This window comes from Candoia aspera, chromosome 3 (genome assembly GCF_035149785.1).
Source record: "Candoia aspera isolate rCanAsp1 chromosome 3, rCanAsp1.hap2, whole genome shotgun sequence".
NCBI classification, from domain to species: domain Eukaryota; kingdom Metazoa; phylum Chordata; class Lepidosauria; order Squamata; family Boidae; genus Candoia; species Candoia aspera.
In genome coordinates this window covers 188582775-188609174 of record NC_086155.1, presented here as the reverse complement: position 1 = coordinate 188609174, position 26400 = coordinate 188582775, and the positions used below count along the sequence as shown (strand labels likewise).

General features: G+C 37.9%; 1 protein-coding gene across 1 annotated transcript; it reads right to left on the bottom strand.

Annotated features, from left to right (window-relative positions):
• Nucleotides 1-4434: 4434 nt before the first annotated feature.
• On the bottom strand, nucleotides 4435-26037 carry ATP6V1C1 (ATPase H+ transporting V1 subunit C1). The gene is made up of 13 exons (XM_063299577.1): nucleotides 25941-26037; nucleotides 24021-24165; nucleotides 22923-22990; nucleotides 22068-22153; nucleotides 21254-21348; nucleotides 19656-19747; nucleotides 15158-15256; nucleotides 13882-13950; nucleotides 12836-12928; nucleotides 12662-12755; nucleotides 9359-9456; nucleotides 6092-6218; nucleotides 4435-5018 (listed from the first exon to the last, which is right to left on the bottom strand). The coding sequence occupies exons 2-13, from the start codon at nucleotides 24150-24152 to the stop codon at nucleotides 4923-4925; spliced, it is 1149 nt and encodes a 382-aa protein (XP_063155647.1). The 5' UTR covers nucleotides 24153-24165; nucleotides 25941-26037; the 3' UTR covers nucleotides 4435-4922.
• Nucleotides 26038-26400: the final 363 nt, after the last annotated feature.

Here is a 26400-nt window from a genome sequence, read left to right as displayed (position 1 = left end):
TCCTTGCTGTTAAAAGTTGGAAGTCACCTCTCTTTGTAACTTAAAAAAAAAAAATCGCTATAGCACAGGACCATGTGCCAGTTCTGTGGGAGAGCTTTTCACCGGCCAGCAATTACAGATGAAAGTAAAATGGGGGCAGGTTGTAGTTTTTACCTTGATCTGACCATCATTTATTTTAAACTTTAAAATAAAATACAGAAAGTGACAGTGAGGCAGCTATGAATTCTCTATGGCATCAGATCATGGGTTAACTCATGTATTCATTGTTCAGGGAGACTAGGTACGCTGTTTTGTGTGAATCCAAGCATAACATTTTCAGGATCCACTTTTAAAAAAATGTAATTACTAAAAGCTGACACTAAAGACAAGTGCAAAGCAGTAGCTCAGTAGGGTAATAGATCTCCTACCTCAGATTCAAACTTACAGATAAATGGATTGTGCTGACTTTTTGTAATAAGATAGAGGCTTATTTGACTAGGTTTAAATGCAAGCCAAGTTCAAATATTGTGCTAACCTATGATTTGTTAGAACAACTGAGTTCATACATTATACTAAGCAATTAAACTCAGCCAACAAACCACAGATTAGTGTATATTAACTTTTCCTCTGGATTCATACAACATACTAAGGTTAATATGATGTGTGAATGCAACCAGTGTGTTACAAAAGGTCTTTCACTTCCAGTATGCTGGCAAGTTTCATTCTGGAATGAACACAATTATTATTCCTCATTGATGGAGCAACCCAATCATGTTCTGGGAAAGGGGAAATGAAGATTGTATCATTGTGTTTCAATATTGATGGAAAAACCTATTCACAGTGACATTTCAGTGAGTCAGTTTAGGGAGCGGGTGATTATTTTACGGAAAGCAGAATCCTTCATTTTGTCTATTCCACACAATTACCTTGGAACACGCAGCCACTGCCTGGCAACTGATGAGTCAGGGTTGTGTACACAAATAAAATGGGTTATATTTCTGAATACTGACCATTATTTCCCTTGCAAGCAACCTTTGTTTCCAACATCCTAATATTTCCTCTTCCTTTCCAAACATCTTACTGGGGGAAGCATTTTGAAATGTAGAATTTCTGCTGCTCTTGATTCTAGAAAACTTATCCCATCTCATTCCTTTTTTGCAGGGAGTGGAAACAAAGCCTTCCGAGGCAAGATTGATAGAGCAGGGTAACTTTAGACTTCAGAGAAGGGATAGCATTTTTCAAAACTTGGAAAGGAAGTCATATGGAAGATCAGGATGTGTTCTCCTCCGTCCCACAAGATCATAGACTTAAGTTGAGGGGAGAAAAAGAATTCCCAGCTGTAGAGGTATTTGACAATTGCGCCAATTTCTGAGGCTCTCTCTTACTCAGTGTATTCATGCAGAGGCTAGGCAGCCATTGGTCAAGAATGCTTTGATCTGGATTCTGCCACTAAGTGAGGGCTTGGATTCCATGGCCAAAGAGGTTTTTCTTCCATTTCCATGATCCTATGACCCACTGACAGCTGGGGAGCAAGAGGAATAATCCATCTAGCTTTTTTTGAACCTTGCTAACTTGGGATTCCCTGCTTGTTGATACACCTCCCACAGGGGGACACCATTTTCATAGAACCATTTTGGATAGATTTTACTGCTAAGCTGATGTTTCCAATGGAAACACAGCACAACAAATACATCTCACTCTTTTTATGTTGTATTGTTTCTCCCTTTTGAGCAGAAATACATTCAGTTATCTGCTATTTTCTTGGTTATTATTTCCCTGAATATTTTACCCATGGTCATTAGCTGTCCTGAGATACCAGCAAGGATGCAAATTCTAAGTGCTGAAAATAAATGTGAAAAATGGACACTGAGCACAGATAGCAAAGATAATCCCCCCGTTTTCAGATCAATGTATTCAAATTAGACATTGTAGACTCTGCAATGATTGTTACTCAAGGAGAACATTCTTCCCTGACAGCCCATGGAAACTAAGCTGTGCAGAAGATGTTGTTGCTTGGCAACAGAAAATAATTCTAAAGAGCAACCTTGGCTAAAATGGCAGCTTCTGAAAAATAAAGAGGAATGTGGGACAGGTAGAGAACAAGGGAGGAGAAACAACTAGAAGAGGAAAAGGGAAAGTGCTTTCCTCCAAGTCAGAAAATTTTGGAATCAGTCGATGTGCTCTTGCCACTACATATACTCCCGTGTACTTCAGTCCCTCATGACAAATATATGAAAATAGTAAGTGGAAAGAATGATTTCTGTTAAGAATTCTTTTTCACCATCTAAATTTACAATAAAGAGAATGCCATCAGGCAGTCTGGATTTAGAGACATTATTGTATTGCCATTGCCCCTGAAGCAGAGTATTAGTGAAGTAATAATGCAACTGCAAAAAACAACTTCTTGTACTATTTTATTACTTCTGGTTGGATGCAATGGAAACATTGCATTGTTTATAGACAAAATTAAGTGTACCTCAGATAGATAAGAAACCAAACAGTGAAACGGATTCGCTTGCAACTCAAAATACCACTTTAACAAAGTGGTATTTGTCTCTGCTATCCAACTGTTTAGGTTACACTGAATTATCACCAAACTTCACAAAAATAAAGGGAAAACCCCCCAACAATCCAGTAAGAAGAAGTATCTTACATCTGAGAGATAAGCAAGTGAACCATGCATTCATGTAAGCACATTTATTAGAATGTGTTATACATGCTGAGGAAACAGGAAAAAGCTGTACAAATGGGACATAACTGACCCTGCTGTGCTGGGATTCTCATGCAATCAGCTGCTAAGATTGGCAGATAAACATTCCAAAATAAATGATCAACAGTTCCAGAACAGAAGTCACAGAACTGATTGGCAGTGTCTTACAATTATGAACAGCAAGAATCTTAAAATTATGAACAGCAAGAAAAGGTACTCAGATAGCTAAGGGGAAAGAGAGCTCTGGTCCATGTGGAATATCATATTCAGATGGGACACTTACGGCCAACCAATCCATGCACTATAATGCTCGACTGCATACATATTAGCAATGAGGATATTGTTCCACCAAATCCATCACTTTGATTTTTCTGTACAAGAGGTCCAAGTTTCAGGTCTTTCAGCCTCTTCTACTGTGACAACATGCAGCAACCCGTCTTCCAGGGCAAAGTTTCCTTGCAATTCTGTTTGTTTGATACTGGCAGAACAAGGCTGAGAGAAGCTTTCTAACCATTTTAAATTTGGAAGGCATTTACACATTATAATCAATTCCCTCAATAGGGCTGATCGCAGTTTGAAATAAGGTTGTTCATCATCATCCTTGGCTTCAAACATTCTTCCTTTCCTAACTGGGTTACCATCTACCTGTCCCATCTTCTGTTTTTTTTACATTTTTCTTCTCAACATCCATGGCGTAGGATTTATTTTGTGCAGCATCAAAGCTTATTTATTTTTATTTATCAAATTTGTCACCGCCCATCTCCTCCCACCAGGGGGACTCTGGGCAGTTTGTAGGTTTATTTCCTACACTTTAAGCATCAGCCAATTTATTTTGCTTTCTCTGTAGGGCTAACGAGGTCATTAATCCTTCTCCATTTTTTAAAAATGCGCTTCGTAACAAAAGCTGCTTTTAAGGGAGTAATCTTCACCATGTAATCTTTGACATCAAACTTTGCAAAATTTGTATCTTAATTGTTGAATGTGTTTATGGCAACGGTCAGAGTATATTCAGATATTTTGTCTTTTAACAATGGAGCTTTCCAGAAGTTCAGAGCTGTCATTCTACATCATGTTTCAAGAGCATTTTATCATTCTCTTAAATGCTTCTTTTAGCTGAGTAATGTACTCATATTAGCCTTTGACCTACAATTTCTATTTCAGCAAAAGGCAGAAAAAGAATGGTATAAAAACAAGAGGTATTCTAGCATTGTGTTTTTTGTCTAACAAAAAACTGAAATAGCGTTTATCATAAAAATGTGTATTTTAAAATGGTGCAAGGGTGCCCCCTAGTGCTCCAGAAACATAGTACACTAATTGTACAGCAACCCCAATGACTGGAGTATCTGAATACTGTATAAAGCTAATTTGACCAATATCATCAGTCAGTATGGCCTATGCATGGTACCTCTCATGATTCCCATTTTTTAAAGCTATTGTGTGCATGCATATGCATGCAAATAAATAAATAAATCACATCATATGAAATCAGCCATTGTAGCTTGTAAATCATGATTTATACCTTAGCATAAACAGCAAATTTAATATTTAATAATCCATACTGAAACAAGCTATGCCTTAGTACAATGTATAAACCAAGTTTATGGGGAAAAAGTGGGGCCATAAGTTAAAATATGACCACCATAAATGTGACTGCTTGTGACTCATATCCCTTGAAACTACTCCTACCTATACGTTTTTATAGCGGCATATGAGAACACAGTAAAAAGGCAAGACAATTGTACAGGTGTTTTTATTTTCTTGGGTGAATGCAGTGCTTAATATCTTGTAAACTTAAAACATTCAGAAAGCATCGACTGAATATCAGCCTGCACATATTTTACATCACAATTCAATTACAATGTTTATAGCATATCTATGAAACACAGTGAACAATGGCGTGTTTCCCCACTATCTTGTTTTGTAAACAAGGTTTTGATGAGGCATGGCATGAAAGTGGAATGACCTTCTGTTTTTTACTCTTTAAATAAAGGACTATTTATAAATACACTCTGATTTTCTCAATATACAATTACAGACCTGATCTATTAAAAACAATAATTGCATTTCTCTTTTAAAAGAAAATGTCAAGAGATGGACCACTAAGGGGATTATTCTCCTATGCAAAGGGAGAAAGAAGCAAGCACAGGTTTATGACAGATTTAGGAGCAAAATTCTTCAACCTTTTTTGCTTGTACATCAACACTATGAGAGGATCATTAGATTCAGAAATAATCTACTTGAATTCAAGCAAGTTGCAGTCTATCTTGTAGTACACATAAGGATAGTATTCTTGCTGACTGAGATTCAAACCTGGAATATCCATAGTTGCCTGAAAAAATTTAAAAAAGTATATTAATTATAGGGTTAATCTAGCCATAAAATTAATGGTTGCATCTTTGTAATATCAGACTTGCAAGACTGATGTCAGCCCTTCCAGGTAAACCAGACAGGAAACACGACTAGATGAATTAATTCTACTTTACTGTATGGCTACATTAACAGAATCTTGCAAGTCTGAAAGTACAAATCTCCCTCCCTATTAATCACTTGAGTGGTCGGGTTGGGTCGTTCCTAAGTTTCTTCTTAAGACGGTTACCCTCCCTCGGACTCCCTTTCCTTTTCATGTGATCATTCCCTAGGTAGCATCTCTTCCCGTTTTCCAAGGTCACCATCATATTCCATTGCATTGAGTGATCTGACCATGGCAAAGGATTGATAATGATGTCCTTCATCTTCAGATCACATCACAACTGCCCCAAGTCAACAACCAGATCTAATGTGTGACCCCCAATCTGAGTCAGGCTGTCAATAATTTGGGTTAAGTCTATAGCGGCCACGAATTCCTGAGCCACTCCACATAGTATCATCAGTTACATGATACATAACTTTTCTTCCTGTTCTGATACGGAAAAAGTGTGCACCGATCACAGATACAATCCAGGCTCTCTCATCTTGTATAAATTCTATCTCTGTTAATAAGCAATTCCAACAGAGAACAGAGTGTATTATTTCCCATTACCAGTAGTTTATTAACTCATGCTTAATGGGAAATTAACTTCACCATGTTTTTCACTGCATGTGTGCTAACACTGAAACTAATGCTTCAGTCGTGTGTATGTGCCTTGCGATAGGAGCCTGAATGTCAAGAATTCTGTTCTATTAGATCAGTACTTAAGAGATCCTTACAAACTGTGCATTTCAGTGCTACCTTTTCCTACTGGAAGCTGGGGCTGAGAATAGACAGACAGAGATATCTTAAATGCTTTAATCTGGATTGCTGCACTGGGCAGAGAATTGGATTCTATGCTTCCCTCCAGCTATATGAATCAATACAATCAGAAAAATCTACTCAATGTCACGGCAAAACCTACAGGTAACCTCATTATGATATAAATTACTTACATCAATGATTGCTGCAGCACTACTATCAAGGTGTTTGTACAAATCATAGAGGACCTCTCTCAATTTCTTCATTGTTCTCTTGTTGGGTTGAAGGAGCATAGCCTGGAAGTTAACTGGCAAACCATACCTAAAGATGTAACAATGCAATTTTTAAAAGGCTTCTGAATAGTATTGACTCACCGTTCTTTCTCAAATGCTAATTAACTGGGGTGGGAGGGAGAGGAGAGAAGAACATTCATCACTCACCCCATTATATCTGACACAATATTTTTTCAGTGTTGGGCTCAAATTTCTCTGCATCTTTCTTTCAATTTAAAAAACATTTTCAATCCTTTTTACTTTGAAGCACTATATCATATATATCATGCTGTATTATTCCCAGACTATTGAAACCACAATAAGCAATTTCCATTTCCTTAAATTATCTCCTTTCACTTTGTCCTCCCTACATGTTAGAACTGGAACGCTAAGAATTCCCAGCACTTGGCTATAGGGATAAGAATTCTGGGAATGGGAGCCCCAATGTATTGAAGGTAGCAGGTTGGGGAAAGTGCTAGACTGATTCTTGTTGGAAAACGATAATTGGAAATTACATGACAGTCACATGCAACTGACAAAGGGAGTCATGAGTAACTGTTCTTCCTCTGCAGCTACTAAGGAATTTGACTTTAATTTATCTGAGAATACACACAGAAATGTAAGCCCATCATAGCCCTGGAAGCATTTACTGTGTGTTCCATTGCCCCCCTTAATTTTATTTTTAGAGAATTTTAATAAAAAAGAATGGGAAGCTACCACACTGTAAACAAAGCACCAGTCTCCAGTATATGCTGTACTTCCAGCAATATCTTTGGGCCCCATATAAACTTGAAGCATTGATGGTTGGCAGCAGTCCAGGGCTTTATTTGCCTTCTGGTGTATGAATGTTTTGTGCTTGGACACCCCCCCCCCAACCATTTGAGAGTGTCTATAACATGCTGTCAAAATTCCAAATGTACCCAATGACATGAAAAATTGAGGGTCCATGAACAATGTTGTGCAAAGTCACTGGTTCCACATATAACCCACTTACTCCATTGTTACATACTTGCTTTTGCATTACAGATAGTCACTGCTTACTGACTGCTCATTCAGTGTCAGTTCAAAGTTACAATGGCACTGAAAAAGGAGATTTATGACCAGTCCTCGAATTTATGGCCGTTGCAGCCTCCCCACAGTCATGTGATTGTGGTTTAGGCACTTGGCAACCAGCATGCATTTACAACAGTTGCCATGTCCCGTAGTCACATGATCACCATTTGTGACTTTCACAGTTGGCTTCCAACAAGCAAAGTCAATGGGTAAGCCAGCAGGAAGTTGTGGTTATGTGATGTCACGCTTAATGGCTGCAGGTGATTTGCTTCATGACTGTTATGGACGTTGCTGATGAAGGAGAGGGGGACCCTCTTCAGGGGGAAAAGTGCATGCACAGTACTGATTCTCTGCCTCCCAATCAAGGGATCTAGAAAGGAACCGCCTTAGCTTTCTGAGCTTTTCTAGTAGGATTTGCAAATGTCTTCTCAGTTTAGCAGGATTTTGCATTGTAGAGTAGAACAATAAACACTAGAGCTAAATCTTCTGATCTCAGCGTGGTTCTTCGCTCTATATCCTGACAATGGCTGTAGCCAGAACTGACTGTTGTAAGTCAGGCGCAGTCATGTGATGTTTCACTTTACGACCCTGTCACTTAGTGATGAAGTTGCCAGTCCCAGTTGGGGTCGGTGAGGACTACCTGTACATTTTGTTGACAAAATAATTCCCTCAGGATTTCTTTGGGTACAACAAAGTCAAAGTTAATGTGGATTTTAAAGATCATTATGTTAGACATGCCACATTGAGAATATGGAATAGATACAAACCCAGGTTGTGTCTGAAAACACCTTTGGGGCTGTCAGCACAAGAAGCATTTTATAGATGAGAAATAATAGGCAAACACAAATGGCTAACTTATTGTGAGATACTAGAATTTTATCAGGGGGAATATAAAATAAAATTAAGAGAAGAACTAGTGGCAGAGGGATACAGTTGTCAATGGTTTTCTTATCTACAGTTATTAGAAAGCTTTAAAGGAGACAAAGAGTTTATGGTTTTGAACATTGTAAGACTGGGTTTGAAACAGAATTGTGTACAAATGATGAACATGTAATTGCTAAAATGTATAAACTTTTATTGCAATTGGAACTGGAAGAACAAGTGAAAGAATGTATGATAAAGTGGGCTAACGTTTTTGGTTATAATATACAGATGGAACAATGGGAAAATATGTGGTTGAAAGGATTAAAATTTACACTATGTTATAATCTTAAAGAGAATTTTTATAAAAAGATGTACCGTAGAAAGTAGAGAGTCATTTGTAACCACAGAGTAAGAGATAAATGTATAATTGTACTTATAATTGCTGTAAAGAAGATCAGAAGCCACTTCTTCCTTTTTTCTTTCTTTTCTAATTTTCTTTTCTTTTTCTTATTTTATATTAGTTTGTATTAGTTTTTATCTTCCTTTTAATTTTTTTTAAATAAAATTATTTAAAAAACAAAACAAAAACACAAAAGAATTCCCTAGGGACTTTTTGGGTATGTTTCTGCTGTTTGTAACCCATAGCAGCTTTTCTGACTGTTAGTCCTTTTGCACTGAATGACTTCAAAAAGAGGAGCTTTTGGAATTTTGAGCCCTGTGTTACCTTCTACCCATTTTTGTCTACTCAAGTGACTGACTTCAGCCTTTTTCCTGCTATGAAATGACAACTTTTTTTTTTAAATAAGCAGGGCTTTTCTTGGCATCCTATCAGGTTCCATGGATCCTTTGGCATCCTATCAGGTTCCATGGTTAAGGACTACTTCAGACATAATGCTTTTAAACATTTTTGCTGCATAATGAAACCATGGACTATGAAGTTGGCTAAAAGAGATTAGCAACTGGATGATAGTTTGGATAACATGCTAACCTGCAGTAATCTAAGCCTGAATCAGAAATTACCAACTCTCCTCTCACAACTGCATTAACCTAACATGAACTATATGAGCTGAGGTGGGGAGGGAGCCTATATTGTAATTTCATTCTTATATACTTGTGTGTGATTTGCAAAGTTCTTTATTAAACAATTCATTTCATCTATGGAATTTGATATTTTTAAAAGGACTCCATCTACCAAGATTTACTAAACTGAGATACAAAATAGTTGTATTCCTGAAGGAAGTGATAACTGTATTTGGCAATGAAGAGAAATACCTTAGAACAGATTCAACGAAGACTCTTAGGGCTTTCACATGAATCCATGCAATGAAAGCTTCACTGAAATTCACTTTTAGCCACCGGACTAGAGGCCCCTGTGATTAAACAGAAAAAAGCAAGATGCCACTGTCAGCATTAGAAGACTTTCTACTGTATCAAAATGTGTGTGTGTGTGTGTGTAAAACTTTTCTTCTTCTTTCAAATAATGGGCCAAAGCACATCACGGTACTTGAACTTATTAAGCATAGTCATTGTATTTAATATTTTAAGCATTTATACTTCCATTTTATTACTCAATACTTAAATATTATTTAATAGCAACATCAAGAACTGCTGTATCAGTTTTAGGAATAGTGAAACTGAACATCACAAAAAAGTTGGAAGAAATAAACAAGTAGCATTGCTATAAAAAAAAGCAAACAGTCTAATAATACATGAGAAAGCAAAGAGCCAGTCAGAGTAGAATTTGGAAAGGGTTAAATTTTCAGCTTTCATCACAAGATGTATCAGTAGGTACCAGGTTAGCCGCATCAGGGAAGAGACTGCACAAGGGAGATGTCATAACCCAGATGCCCCTTTCTATAGTCACTACTTCTACAGGCAGAAGGGCTCAATGGGCCAATGGTCTTCATCCATTAGCAGGTTCATATGGAGATAGGCATCTATGGACCAAACTTTTTAAGGCTTTAAAATAGTTATACAATCCTTTAGGCTAATGTAAACAGAAGGCAACAGAGTGAGTTTGTATTGGAATGAGACTGCCTTATTAACATAAGCCCTCTGGAATAGAAGGAAAACCTCTTGTTTGACAAAAATACCCAACTTCATTCAGAATTATTGGACATTATGGAAATGGTTATGATCACAAATGCTTTGGATACATACAGGAGAGTTCATTCTTTCAGGTTAACTATATATCAAATGCCTCCTCCTTGGAAGCTAAAGAGGAGACTGATCAACCACATGCAGGCCATAGCACTGTAGAGGCTCTGTAGAGACCTAGCATTTCTGCATGTCAACTGGAAGACTGAATAATCTCACACAGAATCAGAATCTTGGCAATGCAGGATGCAAGTATCCCTGATAGCATATCATTCATCCTCTGCTTAGATCTCTCATATGAAGAAGTGTTCACCACCTATTTCAAACAACCCTTAATTATTAGGACATTTCTTGTAATGTTTGGCTGAAATCTTATTTACTTTCCTGCAATTTCTGATCATTGGTTTTAGACCTAACCTTTGGAGCAAGAGAGAATGAGTCTATTCCCATCTCCTACATGACACATCTTTCAAGTACCTGAAGATTATTATATGTCCTCTTTAATTTTTCCTTCTGCATAAATAAATCAACTGTTCCTCAAGGGACTTGACTTGCAGAATTCTCACCATCCTAGTCAGTATTTCCTGGATATACTTCAGTTTGTCACTGACCCTTTTTAAACAGTGGGATTCAGAACTGAGGTAATTTCTCCATGCAAAATAGTTCAAACTATTTTTCATGGCCTGGATATTCTTCCTCTTAATATAGCCTATGACTATTAGCTTTTTCTTTAAAAAGCATATTGCTGAATCAAGTTCAACTTGGATCTACTAAAAGACTAATAATTTTCTTTCATACCTCTACCAAGCCAGATCTTCCCTACCCTGTAACTTGTATTATTTATAGCAAAATGCACAATTTTAAATTTATCTTTGTTAGTTTCACTGTGGTGATTTCAAATTGCCACAGTAATTTTGAATATTGCTTCTGCCTTCTATAGTTGTGAGGAAATGAATCTGGGTTGCTGGCTGCATTTGGGAAAAAGAGCTGCAGCCAGGTACAAACACCTTCCACCTCTACTTCCCCAAGGCTTGGCTCAGCTTATGCCTTTTCCCAAAGGGCTGTAAAAGTTTACAGCCCCAAAACCTTGATTGGCCCATTCATTCATTCCCCCACTCACAGTTTACCCACAAGCATCCATGCTGGTGTTTCAGCTGTGTGGCTAATTGAGCCATACCCTGACATTTTCAGAAACCTGCTGACGTCCATAGGCAGCCTCACCCCACCCAGGCCCTTAGCTTACAAAAATGAACACTGAGACAGAGTGTGTGGTGGGGTGTAGGAAAAAAGGAGATAAGAAGACAGCAAGCAGACAAGGAAGCAGGAGGCAATGTCTCGGAATTTACAACTATTACAGGCAGGCAAGAGGGCTATCAGTCAACTGCCAGGACCACAAGCTACAGTGAACAGCAAATCTTGGTGTGATTCCTGCCTAGAGCTTGGCTTGGGAGCTCAGCTGTAGTGCTCAAAAGCAACACTACTTAAGAGCAGAGCTTGGCAGCAACCAGTAAAGGAGCAACCACACTGAGGCAGCACCTCATCCCAACAAGTGCAAGAACTTTTGGAGGGAGGCAAAGGTTGTTTGCCACTTTGCAAACTTCAAGACTTTTGTTTGTTTTAAGGATTGAGCATTAAAGACTTATTTTTGTGGCTACATCAACTTGCAAGGCCTAGGAGAGTAGAGTTAGAGCAACAGCATTGTGTACAGTTATCTGCTATGCTGTGGTATGTCCAGTCCTTGGAAAACAAAGAACCCTCACAATGGTGAAAGCTACCCTTGTCAAAACTTCTTTAGCAGCAAAGGGCCAAAGTCAGAAGTCTTATTATTCAGCAATCTAGCAACAGTACTGTCCAATCCATGGTTCAAGAAGTTGTCAACAAGGACCTGTTAGGAAATACCATAAAATGCTTTGCTAAAAAGTGCTATTCTTGTTATCTACTTGACTGTAATTCAATTTAAAATGAGAAAGATGACTTGATTCTTGATAAACTCATGTTGCTTCTTAGTAATCAATGCGTTCTTTCCTAGACATTCACAGACTCATCGTTCAATAAACTATTCTAAAAATTCTCCACAAACTGCAAAAGATTATGGATAACAGTTCTGAAGCAATACCCATACGTCCCTTTAGCACTTAGAGGATCTGCCATTTGATATCTGAACTCCCTTCCTTATCTGCCCTAGTGCCCTTGCATCATTCATTCTACATTTTGCAGGTCAAATATAATTCCCTGATGGAAGAAACTGAACAAAAGAGAGATTGAGTACTACAGCTAAAACTATAGCTGTTTTGATATTTCTTGTTAAAGACTGTTTTGAACATTTTTTGAACATTTAGTAGTTAGGGTAACAGAGCTTATTTCTCAAGCAGTTAGAGTACCTTGTTTATATGAACAGCCTAAAACAGGAATCAGCAGAGAAAACAGTATTCTGAAAAATTACTTCAGTATTCAATGCAAAAGTATCACTGAACTTACAAATTGTTTCTTCTTATCCGTAGACAGCCTGTTCATTTCCTCTTTGTCTGCCTTCATCTCCTCTTCATTATACTGAAAGTCACGGACCATAAACCTGCATTGGGAGAGGAATACAATTTGCAGGTTGCTGCACAGCTTTTCCTTAGCAAGAAAATAAAACAGGGTTTCACTTACTTGTTTTCTCTTGCTTTATGCTTGAACTCATCCACTGCCTTCCTGAATAAGGTGACACTACACAGATAACTATCCTGGTCCTCTGAAAGAACACTGCAAAGTAAAAGATGTCAGGGCCCATAAGACAAAAAGCTTTAATGAAACTACAAATTGGAATAAAAACTGTAGTTGTAATTCAAGACTGGTAAATCCATTTAGTAACATGTGTAATATTGTAACATTTAGTTTACAATGGTAGATTTAAGGCAGTATGTTTTCATCAGAGAACAGTAACTGCAGCTCACCTACGCCATCCTTTTAGCAGAAGTAAAAGAGAGATCAGATTTTACATGAAGAGCCTGTTCTTCCTAACAAACAATGGCTGCACAGAATATATTATTTCAGAAAATACTCAGTGCCAATCTAAGATTCCAACACAGAAGTGCTTTTGGTAGCCCCACTGATTTTACCAACTTACTGAGCGAAAAGCATGAGTTGAAGCACAGATATTGCTTTGGGGGAATGGTCAGAGCAAGAATTCTTCCTGGCCTGCCCTCCCAGAATTCTGGGAACTTCAATACTATTCCAGCAATATAGTTTATCCAATAAAAACTGTTATCTAAGCCCTTTAGAGCAATTGAGGTCATGACCAGGTTCATGGCCTGCATTAAGATGTGGCATGATTTGCCTGTTTTGGGTTTAGCGTGATATGTGATTTTAGCCACTGTGGTTTTAGGGTTTAGAGTTAATATACAGATTAGTATGTTTCATTCAACAAACCATAGTTTAACACAGTATTTGGGAGGGCCTTGGTGGTAGAAGAGTTAAGTTCAACTCACAGACCAAGCTGCTCATCAAGAGAGAACTAAGGGCCTTGGTACAAGCTGTAATACCTTTGCACTCAAGTATATTTGAGTACAGAGAACCTGCACTGGTTCCGCAGAGTATGGTTCGGGTAGAAAAACTCATTTCAAAATCAAATAACAGAGAGGAAACATTTTAGAGAGAAGAAATTTGCTCCAAGAATCAAGTATATTAAAAGGATATGAAAAGTGAAACAAGATTACTTGCTGGATCGAGGGACTATCATATCTGTCAAAGTTTCATACTGCTTCATCCAATCATTGTAATTCGTCCTGAAATAAAAAAGTAATAATTCCAGTCTTAACACAAATCTCAGGCATGTAGAACAGATTCAAGTCCTTTGCTCCAATGTTCATAACTCTTTGCATATACTAGCTAGTTTCCAGAAAGATGACTGCTTTTTCCATGTTCCAGACGGTATCCTCTTTCATTTCCAGCTATAAAACTTCATCAGCTGTTCATCAAAACTTCGTGACTGTTGTTTCGGTGCATCCTCATGCTTTGGAAATGGTTTTGGTGCGCTAAAAGAGCTTGCAGGAATAGGAAGGACTTACATTCCTTGTTTATACACGGAAAGACTATACATAGTTTCATGAACCGTGGTTTTCCCTGCTACAGATCCACATCAGTTTAACAATCTCAGCGAAAACCTTTCTTTTTTGATCATTAAGGAAAACATATGAAAAGTTGCTGAAACAAGTTGAACTCCCACTAAGATTAAATTTACTTCCACATTTTTAAATTAAAAATGTACTAAATAGTTGTATCAACTGCTATCTGCAATATCTTATTTTGTTTCTGCGTAGGTTTCCTATTAGCTTAAAATGTCTTTTTCTAAAGTAACGCTACTTTTAGCAGAAATTTCAGGTGTTTTTTTTAAATTAACATTCCAAAGGACCATTAGCAGTCTTCTAACAATTCAGCTGGAACCTCAGTACGATTTACCTTGATTACAGTGTTATTACAAAGAAAACAGTCTGATTATTAGAGTTACTAATATTTTACTAAAATTTCAGGGGAAGATACAGAGTTAGGTAAAGATAATAAAAGTTCTAAGAAGCAAAATTTGGACTGATTTTGGTAAATTGTACAAGCTAGCAGTTAAATAAGTCAAGCAACTCAGTAAGAAGTTACTGTGAGGGAAATCACACTTTGAGGAGATTTTACTTGACTTATTTAATCTTAAGGATATATATTTTATTATGGTAGTAACAACTTCAGTTTACATAGGACTATATGACTAATTTCAAAGGCCCTCTGTACTGTACTCTGGTTTCTCTTAAGATCGTATAAATCCTTTCAAGGTCCATCTGTTGAAACCGGGACAATCTGCAATTTTTAGCAGATGTACCACATTCTCACATATACCTGTCATTTATATATGTGACAACCATGCAAATCTTTCAACGAACAAAAAATGCTTTCTCCTTCTTAGACTTTTCTTGCTGGTTCTCTTTTAGAAAGAAAAGATCAACTTACTTTGGTACAACCACTAACAATGTAATCAAGTACTCAGAATCAAGTACGAAGTCATCTTTCTTCACAATTTCAGCCAGACTTCTTGTTAGCAAACTTCCTCTGTCAAAGAAGAAGATTAGGAAGTGAGTGTACTACTCCAGTACTTAAATGGATCTGAAAACTGCTGCATTCAGGTGGAGAATGAAACTTTCCACAGACCTTTTTTTTTTGCTTTGGGAAGGTAACATTATTGATGCAACACATATACTGGGAAACTCAATTGATATTTATAGGTTTATATTAGACCTATAAAGATTTGATCACATTTATTGCCTTCCACATGATGGTGACACATTTTTTACACAATCTGATCATAATTCCCATCTAGCTCCCTTTTGTAAGGCCTTGAAGACCTGGTTTTGTCATCGAGCTGGAACTGTGCTGAGCTGGACTTCTGGTGGGGACATAGCGGACTGAACAGTTGTGCCTGCGGGCTCAGCAGGCAGAACTGACAACGGGCAGTTTTTTTGGGCTCAGGCAGGTTTTTCCTGAAACCTGGGAGTCTTTTTCCAGAAAAAGGAAAACAATGGAATCACCCCATCTGTCCTCCAGACAGCTGCTTGCAGCCAGAAGATTGCAAACAGCATTCATGTTCGACTGGTAAGAGCTAGCTGGGAGGCTGGGATGTCACCATTTCCAAGCTGTGCTGTAGCCTTAAAGGGACACTAAGACCAGCCACCCCATTCCTAAATCACCCAATTTATATTTCTTTTAAGTACGCATACCCCAAAAGAGGCTTTCTACAGCAAGGAGAAGCTGGTTCTTTTGGTGCTTATCATTATTTTGGGGATCAATTTTTTAAAAATCTTTTTAAGTTTTGGACTTTGTTTTCCATGCAAATATTAAGGAGGGTTGAAAGTAAATAATTGTCTCCCTGATATTATTTTTGTACTAAATTTGAAGATACTAGCATTCTCCTACACATTGAATCGGCTGTTTTGAACTTTCAGTTTTTTGCTTCTACTTTCCCCGGGGAACTGTCTACATATCTCACTTTTGCTTCTGTAAACACATTTCAGAATTCTTTCATATCTTCAACTTTCGCTGGTTAAGCTCCTAGGGAGGGCCATAATCTACTGCTTGAGACATGGAGGATTTTAAACAGACTTTCTCTGACTTCCAACAAGATTTTAAACAGATTCTTTCTGATTCCTATCAAGTTTTTATGCAAAGCATTCAGGACATTGTGGAAAACATGAGGTCTAAAATGTGTCATCTGGTTGGGGATGTTGTGGATGAAACTGAGAAATTTAACAGCAACAGAAATGTCTCTTCTAAGAGTGAGATCAGGACTACTGTTGAAATGCTGGATGAAGATTGGATAGTGGAGTTGAAGAAATTAAAGAGAGAGATCAAGTTGCAAGCCATAAGTGAAATTGATCTTCTGATGGAACGCCATGGAAAAGAAGGGGTTATTATGTATGGGAGGTCTCCTGAAGAGAAGTCGGAGTTTTTGAGGGTGGCAGTTGGGCTATTAATTTTTTTTAAAAAAAAAGCTGTGTGTGCATTGTGGAGACCAATGCTCTGGTTTATTTTGAAGTGGGGTAAGGGTTTAAGAATATTTATCTGGATTGCTTTTAGGGTTTGGCTGATTTCATTTAACAATTTGGAGTAAGATTATTATAGCATAATAAAAAATAATAAATGTCTGGTTTGGGGTTTAATATGATTATTAAAATTGTATTATCAAGTACAATGGCAGACAATTTATGTTTTTTACTTTGATCTTTATTATAGTAGACAGGAATGTATAGAATAGTAGTAGGAAGGAAATAATTAAATAGATGTTATCTTTGGGGGGGTTGATTAGATGGTTTATATATTTTTTTTCTTTTCTTTTAATATAAGGGGAGGGAGCAACTGTATTTAGTGATTTTTATAATATGCTAATGGAATGATTTATAGAAATAATGTGATTTTGATTTAATATAGAATAAGGATTATGGAAAATTGTTGTATATCCTTGCTGTTAAAAGTCGGAAGTCACCTCTTTTTGTAATTTTGAAAAATTTTCCCTTGTGTTCCTACAGTTGAGTTTTTTATTCTTTGTAGTTTTTTTGTTTTTCTGTAGCTTTTCTTTGCTTGAAACTTAATAAAATTCTTATTTAAAAAAAACTGTGCTGAGCCCATATCATGGTTATGTTAACTGTGGTGGTTCACTGGTTTTTCTCAGCTGCTATATATTTTACATGTTTTGTATTGTTTTATCTTGTTTTACGTATTGTTAGTCACCCAGATATTAAAGGCAAAACTGAAATACTTTGGCCACATAATGAGAAGACAGGACACCCTGGAGAAGATGCTGATGCTAGGGAAAGTGGAGGGAAAAGGAAGAGGGGCCAACCAAGGGCAAGATGGACAGATGATATTCTAGAGGTGACGGACTCGTCCCTGGGGGAGCTGGGGGTGGCGACGACCGACCTGGCGTGGACTGGTCCATGAAGTCACGAAGAGTCAGAAGTGACTGAACGAATAAACAACAAAGTCACCCAGAGTCATTATTTGAGATGGATGACCTAATTAATTGTCCTCAGCCCTGGAACAACACAGCTAGAGGTTATCGGTTGGCGGTAACCAAGCTATAGTTGACGGACTGTGTATCACCTAAAGAACTGTTGTGGGGCAAATACCAGTAACAAGCAAATAAAATATCTATTCAGCATTTCAAGAGGTTGTTCTATTATTTTAAATATAAATTACACATATAATTTATTTTCTTAAAATAAAGGGGTGCTTAAAAGACACTGTGGATAACATGCTTGTCTGGACAATATTTTTGGAAATATTTTATAATGCAAATGTTCATGCATTAATCTGTTATTTTAGTGGCACAAACAGCAAAAATATTGACCCAGAGGACTGAATAAATTCAAATATAAGTAAGAATATATATTTAACCTTGATTAAATAAGTATTTTATTCTTTTTTTTTAATCCATTCAATTGAGTCTGATTCTCGGAGACTGCCTGGACAAGTTCCTGCGGTTTTCTTAGCAAGGTTTTTTAGAAGTGATTTGCCATTGCCTCTTTCCTAGGGCTGAGAGAAAGTGACTGGCCCAAGTCATCCAGCTGGCTTTGTGCCTATGGTGGGACTAGAACTCACAGTCTTCCGGTTTTTAGCCTGATGCCTTAACCACTGCACCACACTTGCTCTTTATTTTTTCTAATTATTCTAGCTACGATGCAATAAATACGGAGATGTAGAATACAGGAAGAGATCTAGGATATATTATTAGTTACCTGAATGACTTGGTTGGTTGTCACATGACTTCTCTGAATGACTTAAACCAGGGGTTGACAATTTTTTTCTGCAAATGGCTAGATCCCATCCTCTGTGGGTGCGGCTGGCAGGTCTGTAAGCCAAGGAGTGCAGCAGCCATTGGATAGCACTCGCCGTCAGTAAGGAGGCTGCTGATAGGCTATCACCACCCACTCCCAGCTCTGCCCCTTGCTCCATGAGCTTGGCTGAGGCTTGGGCATGGAGATTTGCCACCTGCCCATTCTTAGTTCTTGGGCTGTATGAAAACAGGCAAAGGGCTGGATTTGGCCTGCAGGCCATAATTTGCCAACCCCTGCCATAAATGTTTTTGCAGGTTTTTTTCTTCTTAAGTCTTTTAATTAAATATTACTCCCTTTTAACACATTGGAACATATCTAGAAGAGGGCAACAAAGAAGGTAGCAGCTAGGTTGTTGTTGTTTATTCGTTTAGTCGCTTCCGACTCTTCGTGACTTCATGGACCAGCCCACGCCAGAGCTTCCTGTTGGTTGTCAACACCCCCAGCTAGGTAGGTACATATAATCTGGAAAAGAGGTAATCTTCAAATTTTGGAAGGGCAATCATATAGATGATGGAATAAGATTGGATTTATTGTGCTAGAGGTCAAGTGAAAGTAAAGCATTCAACGTGCAAAACAAAAAGACTAAATTTAGGAAAAACTTTCTGACTGCACAAAGCATCACCTCAGAAGGTGCTAAACTCTGTATCTGAGACTTTTAAGCAAGTGTCTTAAAAGCAAAAACTTTTCAAGTGTGTTGTAGTTGTAGGCTGCCCTCATTGTTAGGGGATTGCTTTTGAAATTTCCAGTAATTTGGAGCAGATAACACAGTACAGAATTTTGAGGAGGTATGTTGTGTGCCATCAGAAAATGACAGTTGTGGTGTGGGGGCTGCCCACTCATAAAATGGTTGCTGTTGTGGCATGGCTTATCAGAAAGCACCCATTTCACTGCAAGGCTAACTAGTGAGGTTAAAAGACATTCTATGAAGGACACAACACCTAATGCTACTTTAGTATCTTGACCAGGAATAGGCTATACAAGCCTGCATTCCTACTCAAGAGGTTGTGTATTAAAATTCAGAGCCAGAATAACTTCTTCTACATGTGAATTATTTCAAGAATTTGAATGTATCAAATTCATCATCCAGCTCTGAGATAGTCTTACAGAACAAGTTAACTCACGCATTCTTCCTTTCCAGGTTCTGAAGGTTGCCTTTCAGGCTGTTGTATGCAGATGCTCTTGCCTTTAGATCATTATCAATCTGAGTCACTCCCTTTGAAAATAAAACATCAGGACCTGTGTCTTAGAAGTAGGGAGTGACTAAATTAAACATTTCTATAAAAGCTACAATTATCTGCAAGCAGACATATAAAAAGGAAAAGAATAAACAGAAGAAAATGAGACAACACACACAGATTTATAGACTAAACTTCATTAATTCTGGTTTTTAGAAATGAACTAGGACATATTATTCATTTGATTTTGAGCAGTCTGTAATTAGAAAAAGTATTGTGCTCTAAAACGTTTGTACTTTGTAATTTTTTTTTTACTTTAGTATCTATGGAAAACTATTGTCAGAAGCAACAAACTAGTTGCAGTGTTTCCTTGCAACAATCTTACCCAAGCTGATGCTTTCTGCATGTATTGGATTAAAACTCTTATCAATGGCAACACACATTGTCAAAGTTTAAGCATATCTAGAGGGTACCACTTGGAAAATAATTGCTGTACCTTGAAAAATTGTGTTTATTGGCAAATAACTTTGTTAGGTGCAGGTTTAAGAAACAAGGACAAAATTATTTCAGTTAAAATTATGTTGGAAATCTTCATGTTGCAATTTCCACTATTTTGACCAATAGGATTCCATTCAAGAACTGCAGTATGAAGTTCAGGAATGGAGTCTTCTACAGAACTCTTGAATGTTCTTTTTTTCTGCTTCCCAACCAATCTGGCAGTTCCAGGATTGACAAGGTGCAGAGGAGCTACAGAATATTCTGGAATTCTCCAGAATGTTCCATTCCCCAAATCCCAAGATTTTGCACATGTCTAGTGGTCAGCACGTGAGGGACGCGGTGGCGCTGCGGGTTAAACCGCTGAGCTGTCGATCGGAAGGTCGGCAGTTCGAAACCGCGCGGCGGGGTGAGCTCCCGTTGCTCGTCCCAGCTTCTGCACACCAAGCAGTTCGAAAACATGCAAATGTGAGTAGATTAATTGGTACCGCTTCGGCGGGAAGGTAACGGCGTTCCGTGAGTCATGCTGGCCACATGACCCGGAAGTGTCCTATGGACAACGCCGGCTCCAAGGCTTTGAAACGGAGATGAGCACCGCCCCCTAGAGTCGGACACGACTGGACTTTACGTCAAGGGAAACCTTTACCTTTACTAGTGGTCAGCACTGCACTTAACAGAAGATAGAACAGGCAGCAAAAATGAGAAGATGACTGTATAATTATCTTAAGAAGCACAGCAATGCAAAATTATATATATTTAATTAGACAAAATGAACACATAATCTTCTTTAGAAAAACTGAACAAAATGATATGTATTGAATTGCATACCAAAAACCTATGCATTTTTTTTATTTTCAATAGTATTTACTCCCAGGGAAATCTGCAAACTTATATGTGGTGCTTATTTTTTAATAATCTTGAATGTATAAAATATTTTCACTTCATGGTATATAGGCTATGCTATATATATATACATACATACATACATACATATATATATATATAATTAGCATACAAATTCCATAGCTGTTTTATGTATATAATCTTACCTTGGCAATTATTTCTGAAATATTCTTCAGAGACTGTTTGATTGGATACTTGGCCATATCCCACTGGAATCTTGTTATGTAGGTGATCAAATCAACTGGGAAAAAATGATTAAATATTGAGCTCAATAAGCAAACCCATACACCAGACAAAAAGTCTGAGGATCTTAAATGCATTTAAAAAAATTACTTAAAATAATGATGGAACAAAGTACAATGTAATCACCTTAAAAGGCACAAGACTTTTTTGCTCCACACAAGAACTTTTGCATACAATTAGGGTAGATTCAGAGTAACACGGGAAAGAGTTCTTATTATGTCTGTGCAGAAAGAATGGAAGAATTTGCCCTCATCTATGGTTTTAGCTTTGTCTAATTAAAGGTAAAAGCCTTCTTTGGGTTTTGATTATCTAATGATCATAGATGATGTGCATATTGGCACTGTACCTTTTAGAAATTAGTTTGGTGAATTCTGAAGGTGTATCTTGAATTGCATCATAGAGTATATCTCTAGCCAAATATATTGGTGTTCAGGGATGCTTTATCTATGCTTACAAAGGAGTGTGAAGAAAAACTGAATCAGTATTAGATGCTTTAAATTACTTCCATATTAAATTACTTCCACATTATATATTTCTCTTTATGATACTGCAAATGCAAAGATTTAATAAAGACTGTTTTATTATGCTTGTGTTGCTTTTATGCACAAAATATTTCTTTCAAAACTGATTTACTTTCCATATAAGAATTGGAGGACAGTCTTTTATATGCTCAACCCTCAATATTCAAATACATTTTAACAGCAAGTCAATATTTACCTCCATTGGCCAGAAGGTTTTCCTGAACTTTATCTCTACTGTCTTCCAACACATCAGCCATATATTGTGCCACCTTCTTGACAACACTGAAGACCAGAATGGGGAAGATTTAAGATGTATATCTTAAATAATATATATCTCTTTTACTGTTATTTCTTTGCATTACAAAAGGCAATCAGCCTCCAAGTTTAATTCCTGGCATCTCTGATATCCCAGAGAGCTAATGACAGTCACTATGAAGACATACCACTAGATGGCCTAGTAGTCTAAATTGGCAGAAGCCACTTCTTACGTTCTTCTAGAGTCCATAGTTTTAAAATATGTCAAACGGTGTTTATCATTAAGAACTGTTGCTTGTCCCAAAAAATGTGCCTGTTCTTTCTTCAGGCTTGACATTATCCCCCTTTTAACAATATTTAATCAATTTATACATCCTGTGATCATTTCCTACAGTTGACTGAATCCTAAACATATCAGGCTTAACAGTGCATTAGTTGAAACTTCTAGTGTTACACAGCCATGGCACAAACATTTCAGACGTTAACAAAACTGCAAGTATAGAAAGTTTATCAATAGCTTTCTGGATTCTCCAAATTAACATTGTGCTCATATAACCCTGCTCTGTTTCGCCCCAAACATCAGAAATTTTCATTTGAAACTGTTTCCAATCCTAGTGTTAAAGTACAAATCATGACTTGATATATTTGACTGTACAGTTTGGAGGAATATTTACTGTCACTAAATGGTTAAGCTAAAACAATAGCAGTTAGCAGTTCAGATTCAGTTTAACACAGAATAACCATACAGAAGATATGTAAGTTCAGATATATGACAGATATTAGCAATTGTGATTACCCTTCCACAAATGCATCCAGTTTAGCCAGCTCATCAGACAAGCCAACTAAGACATCAAGAGTGCCAACCTAAAGAGGGTAAGAATTATTTCAGAAAAATATGCAAAAACATAAAATTGAGAGACGAAACTGAGCCTAAAAGAGAATTCTATGCATTTTTATCACAAGCATGTTCTTATTCAGTACAATGAGATTTACTTTCAAAAATGCACAGAAGACTGCAACCTTCAGATTTTTTTTTATTATGCACAATCCAATGTAATAATTATTTCATCAAAAGCTTTCAGCAAATTTAAGGCTATTTCATACATTATAATAATGCTACTTCATGTATTAGTAAAATCCAGAGTTCATTACTGCAAGCCATATGGGAGAAGCACAAAGTGTATGAACAAAAGGTCAATGATTCCATTCCTAGCTCTGGAAGCAAGGCTGTGAGAAACACTTGTCTGAAATAGTTAGACATTACTGAATTACATAGACAGCTATCTATGAAATATATGCATCTAAGAGCGTAGAACTATTTTCTTTTATTGTATAGAACACATTATGCAATGTAAACATAGTGTATGCATGCAATTAAATAGGGAATAAAAGTTGAATTACTAACCTTATCAAAGCATTTAGCTTTGATTACATGTATGGGATACTATACATACTGTATGATAGTAGTCAGAGAGATAAATTAGACTATTCTTTTAGAAAATGAAGGAACTCTTTACTGGATATTGAATTTGTGCACTGCTCTGGATTCAAGCCTCTCTACAGCAGCCACACAATTTTGGAAACAGATGTAGCTGCTATAATGAATAATAGATGGTGCTATATCTGCAATTTTTATATCTGGAAGCAGCACTTCTCCCAATCAAATACAAAGCAATGCGTAGCCCTACAAGATAATGCTAGTGCCTACTTGCACTTTATGAATTAAATAGTGATTTACAATTAATATCTTTAGTATAAATTACAGTAGCTACATAATATACGTTATCAAAATGAATGTGACCTATCCGTCCTATTAGCTGAAACCCCCCTTAAGATGCAATACGAAGTTAAACAGCAAAGAAAAATTTCTGAACAGACAAAAAGTTAGCTATACCTTTAAATCTGGAATATTAAACTTTGCATTGATGGACAGGTTGTTATTTTTTATAGTTGCAGCACACAGCTTCTCCCATGTCTGCTGACATGTTTTCTCCCCAGGAGCAGAAATAAGCCAGAACTCTGTCATTTTTGTCACGTTACTGCGATTATTTTGGAAGATAGGATGAAATTGGGGGGGGGGGGGTTAAGGAGAAAATAAAATATTTAACTGAACAGCAATATTCATTTTGACACATAACTTAAAATTCTCTATTGTCTTTAAATGGCAGGAATTCTCAAGGAAATATTGTGCAATTTTTCACATTTGCTAAAAATGCTATCATTCTGAAATTAGTGCCTATCACATTCTGAGCCACCAGCAAATACCAATTTTTTCAGACGCAGATTTCTTTTCTGTATACTTTTATTCAGCCCATGGAAGGGTTGACTTTCTCTTGTTTCTGTATCAATGAAATATATACTGCTTAATTTAACAGAATTAAACTAGATTATCATTGTCTTTACTTAAGGAACTGTAATTCTAAAAAAGGGGAAGAATAGGAACCACTGCCAGAGAACCCTAAATTGCCCAGCCCTTGATTCTTTGAAAAGAGGAAGCTATGACAGAGTCATCATTTGTCTAGCACAGATACAATTGCAAATTCCTTTTTTCAATCTTAATTCCAGGGATTTAGAGTCATAAAATAACCTGAGGAAGTTGGCAAGAAGGTTGGGAAGGAGTCTGCATATAAATACTGAAATCTATATTCCAATTAATCCTTCAAAATGATTTTCTAATCTAGTTAGTATTAATCATTGCTTTCATGATTAAAATATCATTACAGCTTATAGAAATCAGAATGCCCAAGGAAAAATAAAGGATTTACCTCACAGTGCCCATGTACCCTGCCTTGAGTTTCCAGAGCTCAATAAATAATTCACTGACTATCTAAGTAAATTAATTAAACCAGCACAAAATGAGAGGAGGAATAATTTATTCATACAAAAATGTGTATGTGTATACCCTACTTCAAAAAACCCAAGGCAGAATCATACCAGTTTGCAGTATATTTCAGATTGCCCAGACTATGACAGAACCAAGCCATTCTGTCTTAAGTGAACCTCTAGTACCAGCCTGACCTTGTGCAGCTTCAGAAGAAAAACAGGCTCAGGGCTGGTTAGAACTTGGATGAGAGACTACCAGGAAATCCCAGGCTGCGGACAAGACTGGGAAGCCCCCGTCCCCACATATTAGATGTACCATTCCCATACTGTTGTTAAATAAAGTGCATGGTTCCAGGTAGTCAGCCAGGAACTGAGTTCATTTTGAGGACACCTTTAATGCCCTGAGAGATCCTTGTATACTTCAGGCAAGGAAAGATGACCTCAGGGGCAAGAGAGTTTTAGCCAGAATTCACTCGGAACAGTACACCACGCGCAATCTACAGCTGTTACACGTAGGGAAGCCATGGGCACAGTGTCCGGGACCTTCTGTACCTGAAGCAACCCACCCTCCGGTAACCGCGATCCATCAAGGCTCATCTTTTCCTCAGCTACTTCCAACCCTGCCTGAGCCGGACTTGGCACGTGAAGCGTGGGCACAGGTCAAGAGCCGCGAGAACGGAGAAGCTCAATGGTCTTCCCGTCTACAGCCTCTCCTGACCCAGCCCCTCTCCAAGTACCAACGTTCTGCTGGCGGAGAATGATGGGAGCTGTAGTCCAACCTATCCCACGGCCTCTCGTCTGGGCCAAGGCCCGGCCAGGGAGCTTCGCCCTCACAACGGGCCGTGCCCGAGGTACATTTTCCAGCCTGAGGAAGAGGAGCCTCCCGCTCGCTTCCCGGTGCACGAGGCAACCGAGGCTGAGGGCTTCCCTCCACGCAGCGACCCACTGCTTGGCCGAGCGGCCGCAATCGGAGCTAGTCAAGTACATCTACCTACCACCCGAGGCGCAGCTGACGGGAGAAGCCGCGGCCAGCCCAAATCGCAGCGGAGCCGGAACTAGCGCGAGGAGACCGGCGAGCTCTGCGGGGCCGAAAACACACGTGACGAGCGTCACGAGGTGGCGCAGGAGGAGCTGGGCAGGCGCAGTGGAGCAGGCACCACGTGATAGAACCGCGCTGGGCGCCCGTGGTGGAGTCCTGATGCGGAGTCAGTCCGCCTCGGAGGACCTTGGGGCGGTATAGCTCCTTGTTTTAAGTGTCTCTGGGGCGGGCGTGGTGTGGGGGGAAACCCAGTTCATTTTTTCTCATCTCAATATGCCAGTCAATAAATAAAAGGAATAAATAAGGAGAAAGAAAAGGTTGGGTTGTTTCCTAGTGGGAGATCAGTTATTTATTTATTGTTTTTAAAGAACTATGATTAACAAACATTATCAAGTAACTACATTAACATAAA